At 39.9% G+C, this 27,170-nt stretch overlaps 1 protein-coding gene across 1 annotated transcript; it reads right to left on the bottom strand.

Moving 5' to 3' along the window:
* Positions 1 to 7,123: 7,123 nt before the first annotated feature.
* KRCC1 (lysine rich coiled-coil 1) lies at positions 7,124 to 26,682 on the bottom strand. The gene is made up of 4 exons (XM_056117728.1): positions 26,504 to 26,682; positions 12,984 to 13,091; positions 12,281 to 12,454; positions 7,124 to 8,500 (listed from the first exon to the last, which is right to left on the bottom strand). The coding sequence occupies exon 4, from the start codon at positions 8,476 to 8,478 to the stop codon at positions 7,705 to 7,707; it is 774 nt and encodes a 257-aa protein (XP_055973703.1). The 5' UTR covers positions 8,479 to 8,500; positions 12,281 to 12,454; positions 12,984 to 13,091; positions 26,504 to 26,682; the 3' UTR covers positions 7,124 to 7,704.
* Between the last annotated feature and the right edge of the window lie 488 nt (positions 26,683 to 27,170).

Consider the following 27,170-nt stretch of genomic DNA (forward strand, 5'->3'; position numbering starts at 1 on the left):
TCCCCCACTCCCCAGCACCATTTTAAACAGTCATGATTTTCTTTTCTTTTTTCTGGTTTTTGGGCCACACCCACTGGTACTCAGGGCTTACGCCTGTCTTTACATTTAGAAATCACGTCTGGTGGGCTTGGGGGACCATGTATGGTGTTGAGGGCTGAACCTGGGTTGGCCACATGCAAGGCAAGTGCTTACCCACTGTACTATCTCTCTGGCCCCAAATTCTCTTGTATACATCTTTTGGCATACAGAAGCCTGCATTATTATACCCTGCTTTCAACAAGTGGAATTTTCATTTACACATCCTTGCCTGTCCCAGTTTTATTAGATGCAGTAACATTAAACGTGTTTCATAAGATCTTACCAGTTCGGTGTGATGTTGGAATATGAACATGGAAAACCATTATTAAAAATATTTAAAATTACAGTACCTGTTAGAAAAAAGGTTCTTTCAAACTTTTAAATCCTCCCCCAGGAGTGTTTAAGTGCTTCATATTGTTTACAACACTCAGAATGATACCCTAAATTCTGTATCTCTAATAACTGTAGCCTCCCATTATTCTATGATAATCAGAATCAATGATACTAAATACCTTTCCAAAAACCTCCTGATTTTTGGACTTTGTCTTTTGTGAAGTTCGGTCAAGTTATTGTGAATATTTTTTCTTCTGTGATGTTTGCATTTTCCCTCATCTGCAACATTTGCTTTCTGTATTGTATACATTCCCCACGCGTGCCTTGCGTTTCCATTCTCCCCTTGGCATCTTTTGATAAACTTTCCTCATTTTTTTTTCTTTTTGGGTCACACCCAGCGATGCTCAGGGGTTACTCCCGGCTCTGCACTCAGGAATTACTCCTGGCGGTGCTCAGGGGACCATATGGGATGGTGGGAATCGAACCCGGGTTGGCCGTGTGCAAGGCAAACGCCCTACCCGCTGTGCTATCATTCAAGTCCTGACTTTCCTCATTCTGATGATCATTCTTAGCCATTAAGTTTTAAGTTTAAAAAAATTAGCTTTATGTTCTCCTGCATCATATTTAAGACATAATATTGAACAGGGTTCTCCATTCCAGCATTATTGACATTTTGGGTTTTATGATGACAGTGTCAGTTATCAGGTTAACAATAGGCTTACCAGCAACATACCTAACATCTGCCAACTACATGCTAGTAGTAGCCCTTTCCCCCCAGTTGTGACAACAAAAACTCTCTCCAGGGAAAGTTATCATGCCTGATTGAAAACCACTGTTGCATTCTCCTCTGATGTCCTGTAAAGCTTCATAGACAAATGTTGAAAACGAAATTGTTCCAAACAAGCCATGAGGTAGGAACCCTATTTCATTTATTCTCTCTAGTAGACACCATTTTTTCTCAACTAATTTATCAAAAAATTTATGTTCCTCGCTGCTCTGAAGGTTTGCCTGTTATTGATCAACTGCCAATCTGCTTCTGGTCTTGAAGTCTACTGTCTCTGCACCAACATCACAATGTTTTCATTTCTGTGGCTTCGAAGTAAGTCTTTTAACTGCTAGAGCAAGTCCTCTCTCTCCCCATCCTTTTCCTTTGATTGTTCTTGATGATTTCATACAAATTTTATAACTGGCTCATCAATTTCCAAAAACATTTTTGAGCTTGCTTGAGAGTTACTGACTTGAAATGAGTCTGAAGAAAAGTTATGTCTCTAAATATATTAACATATTTTATGCTCCATTTATTTGGATGTTTTCTTATGTCTCCCGAGAACAGAATTTTCCACTCAAACCTCTCCTAATCACAGAATCCAAAAAGGCCTATAACTCTCAATTTCTAATCATAGGTTATGCTTGTGAAAATCGTGGGTTTTCTTATATGTTAGGCTTTGTTTCAAGTAGCTTTAAGGAAGTTTACGCTTACAATATAAAGGAACTGGGGATAAAGTCTGATTCTAGTATTAATTTCAATGCTTCCCCCCCCAATACTTCTGAAAAGAGTAGGGAGACTAATTGCATGCCAGAGTATTTGAGGGAAGATGGGAATGTGTGCGCACGCATTCGCGCGCGCGCGCGTACACACACACACACACACACACACACACACACACACACACTATACAGTATGGCCATGGTTCATGGGAGCTAGGTTTTTTTCTGAGGAGATATAAATATGCAAGGGGGAGGCTACCAAAATGATGTGATGTATTAAATCTGAGGCATTTTAGCTCTGATTCTACTTGACTTAGATGATCTTTTCTTTTTAAAATGTACCTTGAGAGGCTGGAGAGAGAATACAGTGGGCAAGGTGCTTGGCACGCAGAGCCACATTCAATTTCCAGCACCTCATATGGCTCATGAAGCCCCATCAGGAGTGATGATCCCTGAGCTTAGAGACAGGAGTAAGCCCTGAGCATTACGGAGTGTGGCCCCCAAATAAAAAAATATGCCATTATGCTGTTTCTGTGACATCGTATATTGTCTTAGATTTCTGGTCGTTTCTTCTCAATGTCCTTTCCTAATTCTTTTTCTCCCTGTGGATGTTGATGCCTTGTAGGTTTGAACAATTGTTAGGGTGTTTTCCTGCATTTTCTCCTTGGGCATTACTCATTCTCGTGATGTCTACATGTGGATGAATCCATGAATATTTTTTTCTCTTTATCTCAGATCTCTCTTGTGAACTTGACTTAAACTATTACCCTACTGTTCATTTCCATTTAGAATGTCCAACAGATAAAAATAATTCAACATGCCTTAAACTGAACATCATTTTTTCTAAGTCTTCCAAGTTTTAGATTTTAAATATTTTGATTTTAGATTTTCCATGTCAGTGAATAATTTCACCAGTTATTTGATCACCCAAGTCAGAAACAAGGATGTGAGCATCACTTCTGAATACTCCTTCTTCCACTCCACTGCCCTTGACCTGGATCAAACAAACCAGGTCTCTTGTCAAAATGGAAGATTCCTTCTTATTTCTGCTTTTGGTTTTGCTTTGCTTGTTCTTAACTTCCAATTCAGCCTTCACTCTAGAACCTCAGAGACTTTTCTTTCCTAAATTAACAAAAAACAACCCTGTCACTTCATGTAACAAAATATATACTGTACACAAAGTAGGGTGGAGTTCCAAGAATGACCTTTTTTTCTTTCTTCATCTTGTTTCCTCAATGGGGCAGTACAAATGTTTCAATAAAAGCTCTTGGTTCCAGGACACTACCCTGTAGCAGCGCCCTCTGCCTGTTATAATAAAAACTTCCCACAAGACTCTTAAGAGTGATTCACTTCCTCAGGTTCCTCCTATTAGTCCGTAATCTCCAGCTCTGTCAGGTATCCAACATTTATCCAGTCACATTCTCAAATCTAGTTAAAGCCAAAGTGGGTTAGCATGATTGAGCCGAGAATGGGAAGTGATCTGACCTTCCTAGAAGAAAATTGGAACTCAAGAGTCCTTAATCATTTCTTACTGTCCTTCAAGTTAAGACCACTTTCCTTGATATACTTCTAGCAGACTTCCTCTCTTCTGATTCCCAGCTTTAGTTTATTTAACAAAATAACTTGCAGGCTATCGAATGTAGCCTGCCCACAGGGCAGAGTCTGGCAAACTCCCCGTGGCATACCAAATATGCCAAATACCAGTAACAATGATGGGTCTCATTCTCCTAAATAGCCTTGAATATAATCTCAGGGCTAGGATGAAAGAGACGTTACTGGGGCCTGCTCGAGGCAATCGACAAATAACAGGATGATGAAATGAAATGAAATGAACAAAATATATACTGTACACAGCGGTAGGGCGTTTGCCTTGCACGCAGCCAACATGGCCGACCCGAGTTCGATTCCTCCGCCCCTCTCGGAGAGCCTGGCAAGCTACTGTGAGTATCTCGCCCGCACGGCAGAGCCTGGCAAGCTCCCTGTGACATATTCGATATGCCAAACACAGTAACAACGAAGTCTCCAATGGAGATGTTACTGGGCCCGCTCGAGCAAATCGATGATCAACGGGAGGGCCTTTACCTTTACCTATACTGTACACAAAGTGGGGTTACACAAAATTCCAGTTGGTCTAACAAGCAATAGATTTCTTGCTTTGGACCTTTGGATTAGGTGGTTCTTCTGCTAGGTACAGACTTCCAGTTTCCTTTTCACTTAAAAATAAAAATTGATCCTGGGACTGGAGCAATAGTAGATAGGGCCCTTGCCTTGCACTTAGCCAAACTGGGTTTGATCTCTGGCATCCCATATCCGTCTGAATCAGACAGGAGCGCAGAGGTAGGAGTAAGTCCTGATCACCAACACGAAAACAAATGAAAATTGATCCTTCATAGATATCTGCTTAGATGTTGCTTGTTTTGTGATGGGCTTTTCCTGGAAAGCCCTTCCCCACCCAGTCAATGTATGTTCTCTGCCTTCATCAATCCTGTGCCACTGCTACTGCAGCTTTTAAAACCCTGAATTTTGCTGGGATGTGTGTAGGGGCTCTCTGCCTTTGGAGAAACTTGCGTTCTCTCTTGAGCAGGTTTCTCTCTGTCTCTCTCTCTTTCTCACACACACACACACACACACACTTTCTCTCCTCCTTCCCCTTCCTAAAAGCCTCCAAATAAAATTTATTTTGCTTAAAAAAAGAAACAAACCCTAGATTGTGATTGTCCTTTGATTGTTTCTTGTATTGGTCTGCAAGCTGTTTGTAGAAGAGTGTTTTAAGTTCTCATTTTTTAAATTCCTTCCTGGAATAACACAGGCACACAGCTGCCAATATTTGTTGATGCACATTAGCAAAGTCCAGTCTTTTCACCAGTTCCAACTTTTGATAATTTTCCAAACCTTGCCAGAATTTGCCTTCCTGTACCTCCTTTCAGTTTGGTTTTGGCTCTTTTGGAAGTGACTTTTGAAGTGGAGAAAAAAAATATTCTGGGAAGGTTCAGCTTCAACCATTAGACTGTGTTTTAATTTGTTCATATATTTAGCTGGGGTGATAAGTTCATAAATGACTAAGAGCAAAAAAACCATCCTAACTTTCTTGAAAATTACTATGCTAAATTATAGTGACTTCAAGATTATCAACATCACATAGTTATTGTCTGTCTCTGCCCAATTTCCATTATTTTAATTTAAAACTTCATAGTATAGGTTTATGTTCTGTTGGTGCTAATGTAATTGAAACTTGACATGCATTAAAATCATTCTGAAGAAATTACAGTACTTTATTGAATGGATGTATACATGTGTATATATATATATATATCTGTCACTCCAAAGATAATGACAATTCAACTAAACCTTGTAGATTCTGCATACGATTCTGCTGAGCCTATATGACAAAGCTATAATCAAGGCCATCACTTCTTGAGTTCAAAATTATATTGGGAAAACACAGGTTCTATTATTGATTTTCCTGATCCCAAGATCTGTCCTAAATATATTCCAGAGTTTTGGATTTGGCTGCACAATCCAGCTTACTCTTGATAAATGCCTAAGTATGATCTAGGAAAAAACCATTCCCCAGATCGGTAGAATTAATTTTTATGATCGTTCAGTTCCCAATCTGATCTTAGCTTTCTTGGCTAAAACTTTGTATTTTGTATGGCTTAGATTCCATACTGTAATGATGTTCTTTTTAAAAAAGAAATAAACCTTTTTTTCAATGTAGATGCATGTTTAGTAAAATTTACATTTGAAATAGAATTTAAAAATGCTTATTTTTAAATAAGTGAAAAGATTTTTGTGGTAGATAGTTCACAGCTTACTTGTACTCTAATTTAGTTCTCACTTCCAGATAAGTTCCATAAAAAAAAAAAAAAGGAAATGATATAAAATGCCCTATCAATGACATCGATGAAAAGTTGATTTGAGGACCTACTCAGTTTTTTGTAGACTAATCAGGTAGCTAATTATAAACTTACCCAATAATACTATTCTTTAGCCCTTATTTACCATTTTGTTCAAATCTCAAGAAAAATGATTATAGTCTAAAGGCAAACATTTACTAAATTTATTTCCTTTTCGAATAGGATTAAGTTATCAAATAAATGAAGTGATGTAATTTTCTCTTGGTGACTGTGTCAGATTCTAAGGGCCACCTCTTCTTCCATTCAGAAAGGTTGTAACTCAATACAGAAAGAGTCAGAGAGAGCAACACTAATAAAAGTGTAGGTATTTTATCAAGTGTTTATTGCTGAGGGGAGAGTTGGGTCTGAGCACAGCTGGTGGTGCTCAGGGGTCATTCTAAGTTCTCAGGGGAATCAGTTGGTACTAAGGAATTGAACTGAGGCCTCCTCCATAGAAGCATGAACTCCACCCTCTAAGCCATCTCTTGGTCCTTGAACTTACTATGTCTGGGTAGAAGTTATATAAAGTTATATATCTGAATTAAACAACAGAGGGACCTACACTAAGTTTCTAACTTTTTTCTTACTGTAGTAAAACAAGATTTTAGCAAAATAAAAGTGTATCTAGAGATAAAGCACAGCAATATAGAAAGCAAATAGTATTCATATCACAGAATCTTGCTAGCAAAAAGATTTGAAGGCCAATCCTCCTAGTCATAATAAAAAAAAAGGTAGGCTGGATAACTAGTACAATGAACTGAGCACACACTTTGTATGTAGGAGGTCCTACTTTGACTTTCAGCACCACATAGACGCCTGAGTGTGGCCAGTTACTCCTAAGCACAAAACCAGGATTAGTTCCTGAGCACTGTCAAGTCTGGCCCCAAAATCAATAAAGAAAATAAGGAAAATGCAGCTGTGATTTGCCCAATCACGTAACAACTTGATGGCCTAGCTGAAATTAGATTTCTGAGATTTAGATTTCTAGGCCATCATTCTTTTCTTCAACAAAACAGTGATACTCTAATACTTGATATGATTATCATAAGGTGGGATAGAGGTGGTTATCAACAAAAACACTGTCTACAACAAAGTAATCTAGTGGCATTTTATTTAAATTTTTCTATGAGAAAAAATTTAAGCACTCATAAATTTCTATTCTCAAAGTGGGTTTAAATATAAATAAACAAGGTACAGTATATAAAGAATCCTTTCATAACTATATAGTAGACTTACCCAGAAGACATTGCCTCTTAGCTGCAAACTGTTACTTTTCTTTTCAAAGAAAAATCACTTTTGAATGGGAACAGATCATTGACACAGAATAATGAAACGTAGAAACTAGAACATTTTATTATAAATATTTCTAGAATATAAACTGACTTCTAGAATGTTAACTTTGAAACTTTTTGAACTATTGTATCCTAGGTTTATTATTGTAATGTATTTAATTTTCCATTTCCCAATCTCGAAAATACACTGCAAGTTAGATTTAACAATGAAAAATATCAACCTAAATTTCTTCATAGAGAAAACTAATGAATATAAACTACCCCACCCAAAATGAAAACAAACCCAATCAAGAAATAGATTCTGCAAAGCCTATTAATCTTATGATTTAAAATAACCTCCCAAGGAAAAAATACTTCCACCATTATAGAAATTTGATGAATAAAAGAGCCACTCTCAATAGGGGAAACTATATGTGAGAAAAATATAATAATGCTTTTAGAATGTGAGTAAATTAATTTCCATGATGGAGAGTAAGCATCTACTTCTTGTTAACTTGGCCTTTGTTAGAAGTGAAAGTACCTGTTCACATGAGGAAAATGATATGAACATGAACATCTTAACACCAAGTTCCTCAACTAGTTTTCAACTGAACCTTGGGAGAACCGATTCAAGAGCTTCAAAATCCAAGGATGGACTGGTCCCAAAGCATTTCTTCATCTGTCCTTTCTTTGACTTGTTCCTTTCTCTCTTTTCTACGCTTACGTTCTTCTTTCTTAGAGGCTACATCTCGACTTTTCTTCTCTTTTCGATTCTTAGATTTTTCAGTACTGACCTTGACTGTTTCCAGCTCTGTTTTATTCCTTTGGTAGCTCTTGTGTCTGTCTAAATCTGTTTCCTCAAAATCTTTTTTTTCCTTATGCTTAGGTCTTTCCTCTTTGGGTTTTTCTTTGCTTTCCTCTGTATGCCTTTTTCTCTTCTGATGTATCTTTTTATGACTATCTTGATGGGCACTGGTATTATTTTCTGGGGAGAGATGCTTATAAAATTCAGATTCTACACTGTATGAGCTAGAGTTATATTCTTGTTGACTAAGGTTCAGGGATACTGCTTTTTCTGAGAAACACTCCCTGGTGAATTGACAATCGCTCAGTGAGTTCAATCTTAGCCTGTTGTCATGAGCAGGTAGCCACTGTGGTAACTGGTTTTTCACTGTTTGAGAAATAGAGCATGATCTTGAGTGGGTCTGGACGGTTCCAGATGGGAGTCTTTGATCAAACATTCTATGCCTATGTCTGTGATCAATCTCTTCTTTGTACCTACAGGTTTCCAAATAGTCCTCTCTCATCTTTCTGAAACAAGTCTTTGGCTCTAAGCCTCTGGCTTTCTGCACTTTGATATAATCTTCAAGTTCATCTTGAAAAGAGTCATATGTCTTCATTGAATGCTTCATTAGGTTGACAATGAGAGATTCTCTGTTGAGAAGATGGGAGAAAATTCTTCTTACTAGATTATTTTATTCTGAAATCATATTGCCTTTACTTTTGAAAAGAGTTTCTAAATCAAAGAAGTTCAAACAAATTAAAACCTATTTCAAGATAAAAGTTACATATCATGGGCTATATGCCAAAGAGGAGCACCAGAATAGTCAAATATTATCCATGCCACACATATGTAACCTCATTTTCAAAAATGAAATGAAGAGAACAGAAAGAAACTGAGATATAGGATTCTGTTGTATGGATGCATGGATAAAGGCTATACCTTGATGGTGAGTGTAAACTTAGGATTTATAAAAAAATTTTCCAAAGTTCAGTACATTGTTTCTTGTACATTGTTTTCTAATAGGATCATAGAAAAGAAATTTGATCTTTAAAAGCTTCAATTTACACAAACAAAATAAAACAGACATACATACTTACCCAACCAGAGTACTATAAGAATAATAAAAGGGTGTTTGTTAAATGGTTTGGGAATGCTGGAAATCAGAAATTTAGCTATTAGCTAATGCTACTTTTAGGTATGTAGGGCATGAAGAAAGATGAGAGAACAGAGTTCTGTGCCTCTGTTCAGGACTAAGATTTCATTCCACTACCTCTGATTGGTAGCAAAAGCATTCTAGAATGCCTTTGGTTTGTTCTTTCTCTCTAGTAGAAGGGCTGAAGGGGTTTGGGTTTGATGGAGGTGAAAGTTAAGGGGTAAGACTGATGTACAGAAGATTTCAGAAGAAACTGAAAATAGATCATACAAATTTTATTTGAGGGGCAGGAGAGACAGCACAGTGGGTAGGACATCTGCCTTGCACGCGATCAACCTGGGTTCAGTTCTCAGCATCCCATATGGTCCCCTGAGCACTGCCAGGAGTAATTCCTGAATCCAGAGCCAGGAGTAACCCCTGAGCATCGCCGGGTGTGACCCAAAAAGAAAAAAAAAACTGATTTTGAGGAGGGGGGAGTTGTGTCTCCAGGGATCAAACCCAGCTCTCAAACCTGCAAGGCATACACTTTGCCACTGAGCTATATCTATCTGCAGTCATACTTGTTTGATCTTTTGAGAAGAGCAGCATTGTTACTGAATTCTCTTTGCCCCCATCTCAATTTTGACAAAAATAGAGATATATAGCAGAAAATGGACATACGTGAGATAAAAACTCTAGATATTTTTTTGTAATGTATCTCATGAGAAGTGAGCATTATCCCCCCTTTAACAGAAACAAGGCTGATATCACACTCCAGAGTCACTAATGATCAACTAAATTTTTGAAATATTTAGACTAAAAGGAAAGTCTAAATGAAGCCTAATTTGAAAAGTCAGTAAATTTAGCTCCTATTCAACTTAAGGTTATAAAAATCCTAATTAGAATAAAATAACAGATATCTGATTAAATATCATTTGATTAAATATGGGCAAAATATTTGAATAAATACCTCAGAAAAATCAACGTGTAGTTACCAAAATGAGTGCAATGAAAAAAACCAAGAAGGGGCTAGAAGTGAAGCACATGCTTCACATGCGGGAGGTCAGGGCTTGATCCCTGGCACTGACTGATTCCCAAGCTCTGTCAGATATGTCTGAAAACAAAAATGAAAGCAAAAAGACTGACAATATCAGTGTGGATGTAGAAACGCTGACATTGTTACATTATACACTGCTGACTGAGAGATAAAAATGGTACAACCAGTGAAAAACAGTTTGGCAATTTCTAAGGAAGTTAAGTATGTACATGATCCAGTTATGCCACTCCTAAGTATTTACCCAAATGAAATATATACCTATACAAATATTTACATGTGAACGTACTTAACCAGTTAATTTGTAATGGTCTCTGAAAGGAAAAAAACCCAAATTTTAATCAACAAATGAAAGAAATAAAACAGCAGCCTAATGTAATAGTAGTTGCTTACAGGATGTATCAGGAAGATGAGGAATTGATTTATAAAGAGTACTTTTAGGGATGTGGCTGGTTTTATTACCAGGATTGTGGTGATCATTTCATGGGGCCCGCTCGAGCAAATCAATAGACAAACTTAACAGTCTATGTATTTTAAATATACAGCTTATTATATATCATCTATGCTTCAAGTGGCAAGATTAAAAAGATTTTGATAATTGAGGCCAGAGTGCTTATACAGTGAGTAAGGTACTTGTCTTGCATGAGGCTGACCTGGGTTCAATTCCCAGCACTTCATATGCCCCCCCGAGACTCAGCAGTAGTGATCCCTGAATGCAGAGCCAGGAGTAAGTCCTGAGCATAGCTGTGTGTAACCCAAAAAACAAACAAAAAATATTTTGATAACTGTTGAAATTGGATGATGGGTACATCTGGGTTCAGGATACTACTTTTTCTATTTTTCACTGTCACTGTCCTCCCGTTGTTCATTGATTTGCTCAAGCGGGCACCAGTAACGTCTCCATTGCGAGACTTATTGTTACTGTGTTTGGCATATCGAATACGTCATGGGAAGCTTGCCAGGCTCTGCCACGCAGGCAAGATACTCTCAGTAGCTTGCCAGGTTCTCTGAGAAGGGTGGAGGAATTGAACCCGGCTCAGCCGGGCTGGCCTCATGCAAGGCAAATGCCCTACCACTGTGCTATCACTCTAGCCCTTTCTATTTTTCTTTTTTACATTTTAATTTTTTTTTATTTTATAAGGTGGTTCACAATATTTGATTACAGTTAATAATTCGAACACCAATCCCACCACCATTACATCTCCCCACCACCAAATTGGGATTTTTTTCATTCCAAGCCCCAATCCCTGTCCCAAAGCACAACCAAAATGATATACTTTGTATTGTCTGTTATGGAAAACTGCTGAAAATGCTACAAAAAAGTATCCATAGAGGAGACAATGTGAAGATTGTTCTATTTTGGCAGGGGCAGTAAAGACATTCTTTAGAATATCAGTAACATGTTGTTAAAGGTTGAGTGATGTGAGCTTTCATATATATATATATATATCTGAAACTATATATATGCATATATATATTTCCCTTTATGATTTGTTGCCTACTATTTGAACACCATTAAATGTGGTCTGGTACTTATGGAGAATGGGCAGGGAGTGTCTTATGATGTGCATAGTACAGGAATATGTTCACTCGTATGTGAGGGTCGACCCGAGTGTGTGGGGAGCAGCCTTTAGCGAGGTGGCGGTTGGGTTCTGGAAGTTTTCAGCTGCTGAGGCTGGGTTCCTTGGGGTGGGGAGGGCTCTCACCCAGGCCCTCTGGGGCGCCCCAGCCCTTTCTATTTTTATGTTGGAAAAAAATGCTTTATGTCTTATACACTGAGATGGTATAATTTTTAAAAAGTATTGACAAGAATGTGGTAAACTGGAAATCACTCACTCAGTGTTGGTGGGAATGTAAAAATGGTGCTGCTACTTTGGAAAGTTTGGCAGTTCCTTAAAATAACAAAAAAACGAATTATATGATCCAGCAATTTCATTCCTACTTACCTAAGAGAACCAAAAACTTTTGTATAAAACTAGTTTGTAAAATTCTGTATGAAACTAGTAAAGTGTTAGTAATAGCATTAACAAAAAGCAGAAACTCCAAGCCCATCAAATGATGAATGAATAAATAAAATATGGTATGATCATATACACACAATAGAATATCATTCAATGATGAAAAAGAAATGAAGTATTCATACGTAGTAAACACAGATAAGCCTAGAGGTATGCTTGTAAAGGAAGTCAGTCCCAAAGGACCAAAGATGGTAGAGAGATCAATAAATGGGTAAATTAACCTTACCCTTATCAGGCTGAGAACTTGGTGGAGAAATCTGATCATATTCATTTATTAATTGCTTCAGTGTTTTAGCATACAATTTATCCAAATAGTGAGTCTGTGTTACAATTGGGGAGTTACAAACCATGATGCAGAGATAACAAAATTAGTTTAGATCAATAGTCCACTCCCATTTACCTGAAACAAAAAGCACAATCTGGTTATAAAGATTAAATAATTCAAAGTTTATGTCTACATAGATCAATTATTTGAAAACTCACAAAAACAGTTTCTTCCCATAAACTTGGAATTTAATTTAAGCTAAACTTCTGAGCTTATATACATTAAAAAAAATAAATACAGGGCCAGAGCAGTAGTACAGTGGTAGGGCGTTTGCCTTGCATGCAGCAGACCTGGGTTCAGTCCTTGGCATCCCATTTGGTTCCCTGAGTATCACCAGGAATAATTCCTGAGCTCAGAGTCAGGAGTAATCCCTGAGCATCACTGAGTGACCCAAAACCAAAACAAAATACAATTTCATTTTAGAACATAGTGCTAACAAACTTATCCATCTGAACTTTACAGCATTTATAATTTTAATATATTTAGTCTATATTGAGATTGTGAAGTTTCACTTGTTTTTGAATGAAAGTATCAGCTTCAGTAGAAATAATTTGTAGAAATAACTGAGTAGAAATAATTTCGAAGTCCTTTATTTCCAACTTACCTCATAAAGTGAAATCCTCTGTGATTCAAACTGAAGCACTGCTCCACATAAACCTTTTATAAAAGGTATCTGTAAAATGTTCAAATATGTGTTCATCTGCTGTGGTGTCTATCAGTAAAATAGAGGTAGACAGATCATGGTAAACATTCAAAATCATATTTTCAATATCAACCTGTTATTTCACATGCCATCCCAAATTTTATTCTCCTGAGAGCTTATAAGGCTACAGTACAAGATTCTTGCTTAATAGAATTCCAATTTTATTTACTTTTTTAGTTTTGGGGCTACACCCAGCAATGCTCAAGAGTTACTCTTTAGCTCTAAACTCAGGGATCACTCCTATTGGTACTCAGGGACCATATGGGATGCCAGGGATAGAAGCTGGGTTGGTCACATGCAAGGCAAATGCCTTACCTGCTGTACTCCGGTCCCTAGAATGTCAGTTTTAGCAAGAAACATTTAGCAACCCTCTAATGTTTATTATAGTAACACATATTTTCAATCCCTTAAATACCATTATGAAGGTGGGAGACCAGCAGGAATCTGGACTTTACGGATATGGTATGGGGCATCGGCACTTGAAAGACTAGGTTAAGAAATCCAGCCCTGGAATTTTGTTTTACATAAAACAGTCTCAAGAAATACAACCTATGCCATCAAGAACAGATGACTGCCTAAGTAAACTATGGTTTATCCATATACATAATGGAATGTTACTTGGCAATAAGATGAAATAATGTCATTTTCTGCTATGAGGATAGACTTGAAAAGTATGCTGAATTGAGAGGGCCAGATATAGAATCAACTCTCTCATATTTGAGATATAAAGAAACATAGCGAGGGAACAACAAATGTCCAGAGGCAACAGAAACTGAGAATTGGTCTGTAGTGGGAAGCATCTCACAGGGAAGATGAGTGTGAGGAGGAAGGGGGAAATAATATGTGGGTAACATTGGGGCAATGTTGGAGGGAAGCTGACACTCTGATAGTTGGTGTGATGTTACAATGTTTCATGCACTGAACCATGCCATTATCAATATTGCAAATCATGACACCTTAAATAATTTTTTTCTGAGGGAGAAAATTGGGTAGGAGATAGTATATAGATTAAGTCAATATCCTGCATGCACCTGACCCACGTTCAATCCCTAGTACCACAAGGATCCCCAATACCTCTGGGTGGCCGTGGTAGTCCCTCGCATCACAAGGTTGAACAGCACAGCACGCTCAAGTCCTGGCATTCAATAACCAACATGACTGGCTGAGAACCACCAGGAGTGAACCACCTAGCCCTCAAGTACTACTCGGGAGACCCCACTCCAAAAATAGCAAAGTCTCACTGATTCTAAAGCCAGCAAAAAAAAAGTCTTTCATAACTTCCTAGATTTGAAATTAAGATATAACCTCACCATGGCGATGGGACATACTTCTTTTTTTTTTCCTTTTGGGTCACACCCAGCGATGCTCAGGGGTTAATCCTGGCTCTGCACTTAGGAATCACTCCTGGTGGTGCTCTGGGGATCATATGGGATGCTGGGAATTGAACCCAGGTCGGCCGCATCCAAAGCAAATGCCCTACCCGCTCTGCTATCACTCCAGCCCCAACTTTTATATTAAAAAATCTCTAGGGAGTTAGGGAAATAGTCTAGGGATTAGGGTACACAGTCATTGTTGGGCAGATGACCCTTCACCCCCACCCCAAGCACTGCTGGATGCTGTCCTGATGGCCCCAGGTTCTGCCATATGTAAGGGAGGTATCATAGTCCTTGCACCAAAGGACCCAAACGGGCACTGCATTCTCAGGCCCTGGCACTTCAGTGCCAGGTTGGCAATGTATCCCACTGTGGCTCCTGAGCAGCATCTGGGAGCCCTCTCTCATAATTACCCTCCAGCTGGGATACGGTTAAAATGACAGAGCAGTATCTTATATGTAAGAGATACTAGGTTCAATCCCTGAGCTACCAAGTGGTCCCCATAACAATAAAAATCTTTTAGGGCCAGGGATGTAGCTCAGCATGTGTGAGGCACTAGGTTTGATCCCTGACAACAAAAACAAAGCACAGATAGATAACAAAAATACAAGCAGTTTAATATTGAGTTTTTAGTGACAAAGAAAGCTTGTTACAATAGAAAGTTTACCCTACACTAGTCATCTAGATCAATTGATCCTAAAATGAAACAATGATTTCCTTCCTGAGTTAATACTTAACATCAGACTCCCCATTTCTGAAGGTTAGTAGTCTAAACTTACACTGAGGTAAGAGACTTGTAGTCACCTTTGTTTTTGTTTTGGGACCACACTCAGTAATGCTCTGGGGTTACTCCTGGCTCTGTGCTCAGAGGGATAAGGGGACCATATGGAGTTCTGGGGATCGAACCCGAGTCATCTATATGCAATGCAAACGCCCTACCCACTGTACTATCTCTCTGGGCCCTTGTAGTTACAATTAACTTCTATTTACCATTTTTTAGTCTTCCTCATCTCTGTTAAACTTCGTATCATCATCTCAAGATCAACCTCTCAGCTGTTGTTTTCTTTAAAATTATCACTTTCTCAATTTCCATAATATTTAATTCAGGTTTTTCTAACTTTGGGTTTCATTAAATATCATTTTTTCAAGGTAACATGTTTTATTTTCAAGACACCTTGGTAGGTATTGTGGGACTACCCGGGGGTGGGGGGGAAATAGAGATGAATTTTTGTGAGTGCTCTGGCAGAGTTAAGTGGAATTATCAACATTTTACTGGATTCAAAAAAGTTAAAGTATTTATTTGATTTTAAAATATTTAAATAACTTGCCACATCTGTTATTTGATAGACTTAGATGTTAGGTCTTGGTAAACTTTATATGAACATTATATATGCAGAGAAGAGAAAAAAGAAAAAAATATTATTGTCCTTGCTGTTGTAATATTCTGCAAAGGAGGTGAGTGGGAGTGTGTGAAGAAGTATGATTAAAAGACAGGGAGGGGCTGGAGCAATAGCACAGCAGGTAGGGCGTTTGCCTTGCACATGGCCGACTTGGGTTTGATTCCCAGCATCCCCTATGGTCCCTTGAGCACCGCCAGGAGTGATTCCTAAGTGCAAAGCCAGGAGTAACCCCTGAGCATCGCCAGGTGTGATCCAAAAAACAAACAAAAGGGAATCTGATTTTGGACTAACTGTAAACTCTAGCAAATTAGGTTCTTTTGCATCATCACTTCTTTCCCCTTCCTCTCTTCAATTGTAAGAAAACTGGACTTCCCTGACACTGCATTCTGCCCAGCACCATCAGGAATGGCTCTAAGCCTTTACTGCCAGCCAGGTATGCCCTGGAAACCACAACAAAACAATCTTCAGATGTTCCAGGGACCTTAAAATTCCTTACAAATTAAAATAATAAGCTAAAACTGATGTGCACTTGACCCAATCAGACATACACTAAACTTGTAAACAGGCAGACATCAGGGAGCCATTAGAGGAAAAGAAAGATGACACAGTAAGTTTAAGGTGCTGTAGAAAGTTTGCCCCGGAAAATATTGATTCTACCTTTATTTCATTTACGTAGTAAATGCGCAGCTGGCCTGGCCGAGCCGGGTTCGATTTCTCCACCACTCTCGGAGAGCCTGACAAGCTACCGAGAGTATCTCTCCCGTACGGCAAAGCCTGGCAAGCTACCCGTGATGTATTCAATATGCCAAACACAGTAACAACAAATCTCACAATGGAGATGTTACTGGGCCCACTCGAGCAAATTGATGAATAACGGGAGGACCGTTACCGTGACCTGTAGTAAATGCTATTGAATCATTACATAGGTTGGAGCATTCTGTGCTTATATGAAGTACAGTAAAATGATCACTTTATGAACAGTGCTTTCATTCTTACTATCTTATTTGGCATTATTTTTGTTTAAGTATGTATATTACAGATACTTATTGACCTTTGTAATTGATAAAATGTCCTAGAGGTGTTTTCTGTTTGTCTCTTGCCTCCATATAGGTTATAATATCCCACCTGGTACTTACTGTAACTGATTTCTTTTTTACCACATCGTTATTATTTATATAGAACACTGGCCTAATATACAGAAATAGAAACTGGAAATTTATTTCATTCAATGTTCAAAGATAAGACGATAGACGATTCCATTATTTTGTGTAAAAAAGTGTTTTCAGATTGAAATCTAATGACAATTTAATCCTGACATTTTCCCAAGCTATAAAGAAGATGCTATCATTATGTAGACTACTATACAGACTATCACTATAAAGTGTATTGCTACATTAGTATTATGTTTACCAAGTCTAGCACACTTCCAAACTATACCCAACAATCCAGTTTTATTTCTGTTTGGGAGGCTGGGTGCCAAGGATCACCTGGCATCCGGTCATCAGTTATGCCTCCTTACTCTAAAGGTGGACTTTATACTTCATTTTGGGATGGGCACAGATTATCATACGTAGGATATTCTAAAAACAAAACTATTTTAATCTTGTTACATGCTATTGTTCCCATAGTCTATAGTTCACCCCTGTCATTGGTAAGAACTTAAAGTAAAAAAAGTCCAAAGAGTTCTGAGTCCAAAAAAAACTAGAATACGAATGGTACTTAGCAGAGTGATAACACATAGTAGGTGCTGTTTGAAGTATACGTAATCTTATTCAGATTTTTTTCTATTTAACTGACAGTAAAAATTTCTCCCAATTTTAGCATCTATAATACCCCACGAAGGAAAGGTGCATAAACATGGCAGGAATGCCTGCCAGGAGATAATCTTGCTATTAATTTAAAGCTAACCAATGTTTTTGAGGAACTTTTCTTTTTCCTTGTAATAGTTGCAGGGTGGTGCTGAGGGTGGGTGTGAGGATCAAACACAGGGTCTTGCACATGCAATTCTCGTGCTCCTCCACTTAAGGTTATATCTCTAGTAACATTCTCTCTGGTGTTACTGGTGAGACTTTTCAATCCCATGACTGCATCAAAGTTATGTTCTACCTCACAGCCTTACCCTCAGCTCTTAGAACATTATTTTACTTTTTGTTTTTTGGGGCACATCCAGCAGTGCTCAGAGCTTACTCCTTGCCCAGTGCTCAGTAATCACTCCTGGAAGTGCTCTGGGGAATATATGGGGTGCACAGGATTGAATCCAGGTCAACTGAATGCAAGGCAAATGTGTTACCCACTGTTTTCTGGCTCCAGAAACATTTTTAAATTGAAGTTGAATATTGAACTTGTATTTTCTCTATCAGTTTTGTATTTTTTGACTGCTTTGATTTTGAATCAATTCCTTAAAGATTTTAGTTTATGTCTGCTATATGTAATCCAACAGCCACAAGAGAATGGATTACCAAACACTTAGGGATGCTTGCTATTTCTATAAGCTCTTGACAGGATGCGATTAGGATGCAAGCAGAAATAATTTTGCAGAGAATTTTTCAGATTTACCTTCTAAATCTTGCGGGGAGGTGGAGGAGACTAGCAAAATTCCTAAAACCTAATTCTCCTATACTGCACATTTACCACAAGACACGTTAAAGATGAAGGCCCACAACACCATTTACTTGCTCATTTACTCCCAGGAAAAATATCGGAATCTTTTATATTGAAGAAATAAAACCAGGCAAGTATTGGTATGTGTATTCAAAAAACAAATTATGAAAGTTGCAGCGGCTCTCTCACCGCCCGCATTCAGTGGTCTCAGCCACTTCTCCCACCTCGGGGTGACCGATGGCCATGGGCAGATGGAGGGAACAAGGGCCAGGCTGGTTGGTGTCAGTTGCAGTTTATTCCAATCTTGTCTCCATTCCTCTTCCTGAACCCCCCCATCCTCCTTCATTCCTCTCCCCCAGATCTTCCTCCTGGATCCCCTTCATCCTCCGCTTGGGTCCTGCTCCTTTACACTTATCAATTCTTCTTTGTTTTCTGATTCTCCCCTTACTCACTCTTACAACCTTAGTTATATCTCAAATCATGAGGGGTCGGGGATAACTATTACACATAGGTATGGTCATACAATCAACAGAGGCAAAATTCTTCCCTCAGGGGGAGCTCCTTCTAGGAAAAATTATCATTCAGCAGGACAACCCACTGAAGAGCAAAATTTCATCTACAGGTGTGTTTCTCCTTTCCTTAGTCCAACAAATATATAAACATTCATATTAGTAATTTTGTATGGACACAGTAAGAGATACATTAAGCTTGTAGGATGGTTCTCCTGGGGGCATCCATCTTGCTATAGATCTGAGACTACAGTGCTCAGGTCAGATTAGCTTTTCCTAACCCTAGCAGGGTCCTAATCTAGTTGTTACTTTTTGGATCATGACAGAATTTGTCCATGATCATGCTCTTAACTTATAGTTAAGTATTACGGTGCTTTGGCCTGGCCCATTTCAATGCCAGGGTAGCTCACAGGTTGCCCTGGGTCCATCCAGTCCCTTGTGGACCCTCCTTTTGGGGTGCTAGGAAGTAAGGGCAGGTGAGGCTTACGACGAGAAAACAGATGCCCAGGAGTGAATATTACTCAGAGTCAATGAACTCCCAAGTTACAAAAGCATAGCATTAACTGTCTTCCTGTGCCTATACAAAAAGTACATTGCTTTTAAGTAACTATGCAAAAGGACATAAGAGATGGAGAAAAGCTGTATTTCACTTATTAAATACAAGTCCAGTGTCCTTGGAGGGATCTGACCTTATAAGTTAACAGAGTATGATTAGGGGATACAGGTGGTTGACTGGTTGGGGAAGCAGAGCACAAAGAAATAAGTTACAGATAAGCAAAGGAACGGGAGTGTCTTGGGAGCACTGTGATATGTGTAACCCGATAAACTTAAGCAACTTGTAGTAAGGGAGAAGGGACAAACCAATGTTATCCTACATTGGTACAGGGTTTATTTTTTTTTTTTTCAGGAGTGGAGAAATAGTACAAGAGCAACAGTCAAGGCTCTGGCCTTGTACAGTCTATTGCTCTTTGATCCTTGGCATCACATAAGCACCTCCAAGAGCGATCCCTGAGAACTGAGTGAGCAAGCCCTGAGCCCCTCCAGGTACGGTGCCCCTAACCAAATTTCAGTAATACATAAACTGTGAAAAAGTATTACAACTTAGTATTTAACTACATTAAATATAAAAATGAGTACTCATTCAAAAATATTGTCTGAAAGACTTTTATACTAACAACCACTATCTGTCCCATTCCAACCACTCTTAGATACTGTAAATTCTAGTTTTCTACTTTGTATAAAGCCACATTTTTTATTTGTGTAAGTAGGTGACATTTGAAGAAATACACTGAATATAATAATAAGGTTAATTAAACAAAAAAACACTTGGGTTGGGGAATGTAGGTTAGCAAGAGAGCACTTGTCTTATGCATGTGTGAGGTCCTGGGTTGGATGATTAGCAACAGGGAGAAAAAAATCATTTCCACAGTACATTTGGTTTGTGTTGTAACATTTAAACACAGTAAAAGGTTTCTTTCCCCCACTTTTTGGGGGACCATACCTGGTAGTGCGCAGGACTTACTCCTGACTATGCTTTGAGAGCACTACTAGTAGGGCTCAGAAGGCTACCTGAGTATCGAACTTGAGTAAAAGTTTCTTAAATGTTTATTAACTATCTCTTATCTTAAAAGACTTTTGAGCAACATTAGTTAGTTGTAGGTGTGTATAGATAGCATGATGCTTCTCTTTTAATAAGCACAAATGGGCCTGGGAAATGCTCAGTGGTAGCATTTTCCTTGCATGTGTAAGGCCCTCAGCACCACAAATATTTAAAAAATACTAGAAATAAATATACCAAATACTTGATTCCTAGTTTTCATTAAGAGGCATTATTTTCTTCCCATTATTTGTACCTTTTTAGTAATGTTATGTAGCATTACTGTATTTTATTATTCAAAAGTACAATTTTTTGACGGACATAACAAAAACTCCAATTTTTAATTGTTACTAACACAAAGAAATACTTATTTTTCCATACTGATCTTATATTTTGGGTACTTAATAAAAGTCATTTATTAGTCTACATTTCCTAAACTCCTTAAGTTTTTCCCCCATGGGTGATCATATATGGATATAAAGGTGAATAGGAATATATGCAGACTGTTTTTTTTTCCCTTACCTATCTATAAATCTCCTCCCCTGCCTTCATTTCCTTAACCAAGACTAATAGTCAATACTAAATATTGATGGTGACAATGCAGTCTTGCTTTGTTCTTTTCGACTGTTTAGAATGTATCACGAAATGTAGGGTACAGCACTAATTTTTAGGAGAATATATAACATTGTTATTTTTGTCACAGCATGTTGTTTGATTCCTTTTCACTCTTGAGGATCAAACCCTATTAAAGTCCTGAAATTTTTGTTTGTTTTTGAAGCACCAGTAGCAGTGGTCAGAGTTGGCTCTCAGCTCTGTGTGGGAAGATCACAGGGCAGGGAATCCAACAAGGGAATCCAGCACGTAAAGCATGCACTTAGCATGTTGAGCTCTCGCTAGTCTAGGGATCTTAATTGTACTAGAAGTGCCACATTGTAACTATCATCATTACAGTCTTACTTTGGTAGTTATTAAGCTTGTCATTTCTGATTAATATTTGATATGTGAGTTTATCAAACTCCAACATTTTCACATCAATAGCCATAAGACAGGAGTTTACTTTAGCATATTTCTAATAACAGAATACAAAGGAATTATTAAATCATTAATTAGGAGGGTTAGTTAAGTGTTATTACAAAGTTTACATCTTTACTTGAAGGAGTCTTGGAATATAAGTACCTAAGTACTTGGCAGCTACCTAGTGCTCAAGCCTACTGCTAAGTTTACAAGGATCTAAGGCAGACAAATGCACATCTTTCTTTCCAAAGACTTAAATATAAATAGGTCATTAAGAGGGGGAAGAAGGAATACAGTGCTCATAATCTAACTAATATAATTAACAGGTGATTAATTATAGTTGGGGCAACCCAACCTGTTTGTTTCTGGGCCACACCTGGTGGTGCTCAGGGTTCACTTCTGGTGGGTTCAAACCAGGGTGGGGTGCATGAAAGATAAATGCTGTATCTGCTGTACAATCTCTCTAAAGTTAAGTTACTTTAACATGCTGAGTTAGCTTTATTAACACCTAATAAAGTAGATCTGAAATAATAAGTGAATGCCTCTAAAGACATTCTCCTTCCCAATTATTCTTTTCAGCTGTTGACACTATTTGTCAGTAACATGCTTTCACGTGCTTGTAGCAAATGTGCTATGGGAAGAACACATACTTACATAAAATAAAGACCTACTGCAAACTTAGGAGTCTAATTCTTATTAAAAACTGTATTTCTTCAATTTCTACTAATAAACATTACAACTGAGCTCTTTAGAAGGGCTTTATCTAACACATTAACTATAGATGTTAACGTAGAACATATATAGAGCAGTAGCTCAATAAATATTTTCTGTCATCTGACCTGAATCTCAGCTTAACATAACAAAGGAAAACATTTTTTTTAGGCAAATCACTGTTATGATCTGATAAAATTAATGATTCAAGTAATCAGAAATGTACATTAACTGAGCCCATTTAGAAAAACTGTGAGTCTACCGATCAGTGTTCAGGGAACTAGGTGCCACTTGGGGCTGCAGTCGGTGTGTGCGTGGGCGCATATGCAGCAACCTGTGCCTGTGATGTGCTGCCCTGGTTGGGGTCCATCAGGACTACAGAAGTATGTGTGGGAGGGCTCGTGGTACCAGAGACTGAACTCAGGAGTCCACATATGCAAGGTATCCATGGCTTTTTAAGCTATCTCCTGGGATCCTCTAATTTTTCTTTAAACATCATACCGTTCCCCTGAGCATTGTCAGGATCAAACCTATAGCAGAGTTGGAAGTTGCCCCTGAATACTGCCGGGTGTAGATTAAAAACAAAAACTATAAGCAGCAGTAGATAAGTAGGAATTACTTATATGAGTTTGTTTTTAGATTCCTCAGGGATATCATTGCTTGCTGCAAGTTGAAACTGTCAAAAGAATTTATGAGTAAACTTACTGAATGTTTACCAAAGTGTTTTGGAAAGTCTTAGGAGGCTCTGATCATAAATTCTATGTACAGTTCTTTTTGTGATATTTCATGCAATATATTTTGAGGGTCAATTCCTTGATTTCCAATTTACAATCTTATCTCTTTTGTATCTTTTCCTGCTTGTCATATTTTAATCCTGACATTTAAAATTTAATTGAAAATTAAGAATTTTTATTAAGCCCAAATACAGAGGAGGTCCCTCTAAGAGTGTTATAGCTACTGGTGAAAATGGATCAGCAAATGGTGAAACTAAAAATTGAAATCGATTTTCAAGTAAGAGCTGAATTTCAATAACTGAAAGCATAACAATTCTTTAATAAATTTTGGGAGACTCCTAAGTCTTCAAGAAAAAAAGCAAGTTTTTTTTTCCTCTTCTAACTTACGTACTCTGTCATAACTGGTATCTAAGGCTTTTTATTTAAACTAAAAATATATGAAGTCCCAATAGGTTTTGGGTTTGTTTTTCATTTGTTTTGCTTTTTGGGTCACATCCAGCAATGCACAGGGATTACTCCTGGCTCTGCACTCAGGACTCCTGGAGGTGCTCGGGGGACTATATGGGATGCAAGGGAACAAATCCAGGTTAGCCGTGTGCAAGGTAAAGGCACTACCCTCTGTACTATAGCTCCAGTCCCAAGTCCCAATAGGTTTTAAATAGCACATATAATATACCATATGTTAAGTAGTAAATTTAAGTTAATAAAGATATTTACCTTAAAAGGGGGGGGCAAGATTTTTTTTTGTATTGGATTATTTATTTTTTCAAATCCTATTGGTCACAAACCCACTCTATAGAGGTTTCTTTATGCTTTGAATATCATCTGATGATTGTTAAGTCTAAATTTCTTATTCTATAAATTGCTGTTTTGTTACCCGGCCAAGCCATTGCCATATCAACAGAAATCTACAAAGTTAACATTTTTTAAAGCTGTCAAGGATCTCAGTTTAGCCAACACTACTGTCACTTTGGGTAGGATATTCTTTTGTTGCGTGTGAGGGTGAATGCTAAAATGCTGTCCAGAATATTTTAGGGTATTTGTATTATCTCTGGCCTACCAAACAGGTATCAAGTAGCACCTAGCTTACCACTCCCCTCCTTCCTAACACAATGGTGAAAACTAAGTATATGTCTATAAATTGTCAAATGCTCTTTGAGGTGGAGGTGGAAAAACCCAAAAATCACTTGGTGCAAGAAAAATCTGAATATCACTTTGTTAGTGTACTCCAATGACTCTTTCCAAAGATTCTGTCATCAAATATTTTGTCATCCAAGTTCAGAAGCCTGGAACTTACTCAGGGTCTATATAGCTGGAGGAGAAAACTAGAATTGGAATCTATTTCTTACTTAGTCAAAATTCCCATGTCATGATCATAACACCTTCAAGTGGTATGGAACGGTACTGCTAGTATCGGGTGAATTGACAATTAAAAAAAAAAAAAAAAGAAAAAGATCTGTTGTAATTTGACAACCTACTCATAAAACTTCCAATGATTTGGCTATTGTTTTGAGGCCACACCTGGCAGTGTTCTGGGGTCACCCCTAGCAGTGCTTAGGAACTATATGTAGTGTCGGGGATTAAAGTGGGATCAACTACATCCAAGGCAAGCACCTTGACCCATGTTTATCTTTCTCATCCCAAACAAACAGCAGTCATGAACACTGTTACTTAGAACTTATTGCTACTTCGTTAAAATTCCTGTAGTCACTATATTCAAGCTTGTTTGTAAACCACAAGTTTGGTATGAAAACAAAAAATAATTCTAATTTTATTATTTTTCAAAATCTCCAATCAATAATAATTCAGATGATTGAGGACACTAAATCTAGACTCTTCAAAGGTTGTTTTCACTGAGACTTAAATGAAACATTATTTGGCTGTACTGGGCTTCTAATGACCTTTTTTGGGTGAATGAATTGTGTTTATAAAAAATGTTTTACGGTATTGTAATATATTACTGCTTTCCTTTGCCTCCAAAGTGAGAGGTGAAAGTTTATGAAGTAACACACAAAAATAAATCCTATCATAGAAGATGGAAAATAAAATTATCCTTATGAAGTTGTCATATTTATTGATGCTCCCCCAGGGAAATGGAATTTAAATAATCCCACTCTGGAGACAAAAAGCAAGATAAGGCGATACTACTACCATTAAAAATCATTGAGATTTTTCTGGAGTGGGCTCAAGCTCCACCATCCAAATCATGTCCCAAACTGCATGGCAGCCTAATGTCACAGCCGGGACAAATGGCCGGTTCCAGGTCTCTGCTGCTTGTAAGAACCCCCCCCCCCACCCCAAAAAAAAAGCTCTTGAGATTGAGATGTCCTAGAAATAGGTTTTCGTGTTGGGGACAGTGTGGTGCGTGGGAACTGTCAGAGGTCTCAGGCACGAGCGCGTCTTCTGCCTGCGAAACCCCTGCGCACGGTCTGCGGCAGCCTAAGGACGACCCCGTTCCACTTTGCTGCTCGAAGCAAAGCCAAAAAAAAAAAAAAAAAAAAAAAAAAAACCACTCAGGGAAGTCACCAGAACGGTTTGCTGGTTTCAGTCCTCACAGCCAGGCGCCGCCCTGGGTTCTGAAACTACTGACTGCAGAGGGCGGGCGAGCACGGGTCGTTCCTCTTGTCCACAGAGCCGGGCGGGGGAGGCTCCACCAGCACCTCAGTGCCCTTCGGTTCCTTGTTAATGTCCTCGCGGGACGGACGGAGCGGGTCCGGGGGCCCCCAGCTCCGTGGCTCCCCAAAGCCCGTCCCCGAACTGCGGACCCAAATGCACTGAACTCTGGCATTTCTCTCTCCCCGTCCCGTTTTTCCTTCCCAACGCCCGATCGCCACCGCCGTCGGGACAGAGGGGCCTCCCCGCCGCGCCCAGCCAGGAGCCGGGACGACTAAAGCGGTGTCCGCCGCCGCTCCAGACCGGCTCGGGGCGGGTTCACTCCCGTCCCGGCTGGCCCAGTCGCTCGGCAGCGGCTGACACGAAGCGTCGCCCTCAGAAAAACATGGTGGGGGTGGGGGTGAATCGCTCCCAGACAAGCCCTCAGACCCTCACTCACGCTCCTGGCCCCCCTGGGACCCTGCCGCTTCCCTCTCTCCGCCGCCGACCCCCCCCCCCCACCCCGTCCGTCCTACCTCCCCTCGCCCTACGCCTCTGCGGGCCCCTCAGTCCCGGCCCGTGGCCATTCCTTCCGAGGCGGGGCCCCTCCGCCTCGTCCCTGCCCGCCCTGCCTCTCTCCGCAGCCGGCGCCTTCCTCCGGGCCGCTCCCCGCTCGCTCGCTCGGTCGCCCCCGGCCTCCTCGGCTCGCCGACTCAGCGCTCTTCCCGCGCCGTCCGCTGGGGCCCGGCGCGGGGCCGGGAGCGCCGGGCCGCCATGACACACTTCGGGGGCGCGCCCGGCAGGCGGGGAGCCGCGCGGGCCCGTCACTGGGCGGCGGAGCTGAGGGGCTGGAGTCCGGGGCCGCCCCCGCCGCCCGGGCGGGAACTCACCTTCTCTGAGGCAGGGGCGGGCGTCTACAACTACTGTTTCCCCCTCCCCGCCAACGCCGCCGGCCGCGAGAGAGGCCGAGGTGGAGGTGGCGGAGAGGCAGGGACAACCGCTGCCGCCGCCGCCGCCACCGAGCGGGCGGGGTGGGGGGTGGGGGGGGAGGAGGCGGAGACCGGGCTTCCTGAGGGGAAGTCTCGGCCGCCGCCGGGGGAGGACTGGACGGCGCCGGCGCCATGACGGCGAAAAGCGCGCCAATGCCCCGGCGCCGGCGCCGCTCGCCCCGCCCCTAGCCCGGCCCATCAGGCCCCGCCCGTCCGGCCCCGCCCCTTCGCCGTCTCCCCCGGAGCCTCGTCCACCCCGGTTCTAGCCTCTCTGCTGCTTGGGTGCTTACGCGCTGATCCCATATCTGAAACGTGCATCTCCAGCCTCATCTGTCTCTCTTTTGGTTAGGGTCTTTAATAGCAGGGTAGAGTGAGCAGTAACCCTGCGTCACGATAACACTGTTGTCATCAATACCTATGTGATCCAGGCTTCTCTTTATATATCTATTTATGCGTATCATTTTGTTTTTATTCTATTCTTGTTTTCTTCTCCTTTTTTTTTTTTGCTTTTTTTTTTGGGTCACAACCGGCAATGCACAGGGGTCACTCCTGACTCTGCACTCAGGAG

This window comes from Sorex fumeus, unplaced genomic scaffold (genome assembly GCF_029834395.1).
Source record: "Sorex fumeus unplaced genomic scaffold, SorFum_2.1 ptg000003l, whole genome shotgun sequence".
Classification (NCBI taxonomy): Eukaryota; Metazoa; Chordata; class Mammalia; order Eulipotyphla; family Soricidae; genus Sorex; species Sorex fumeus.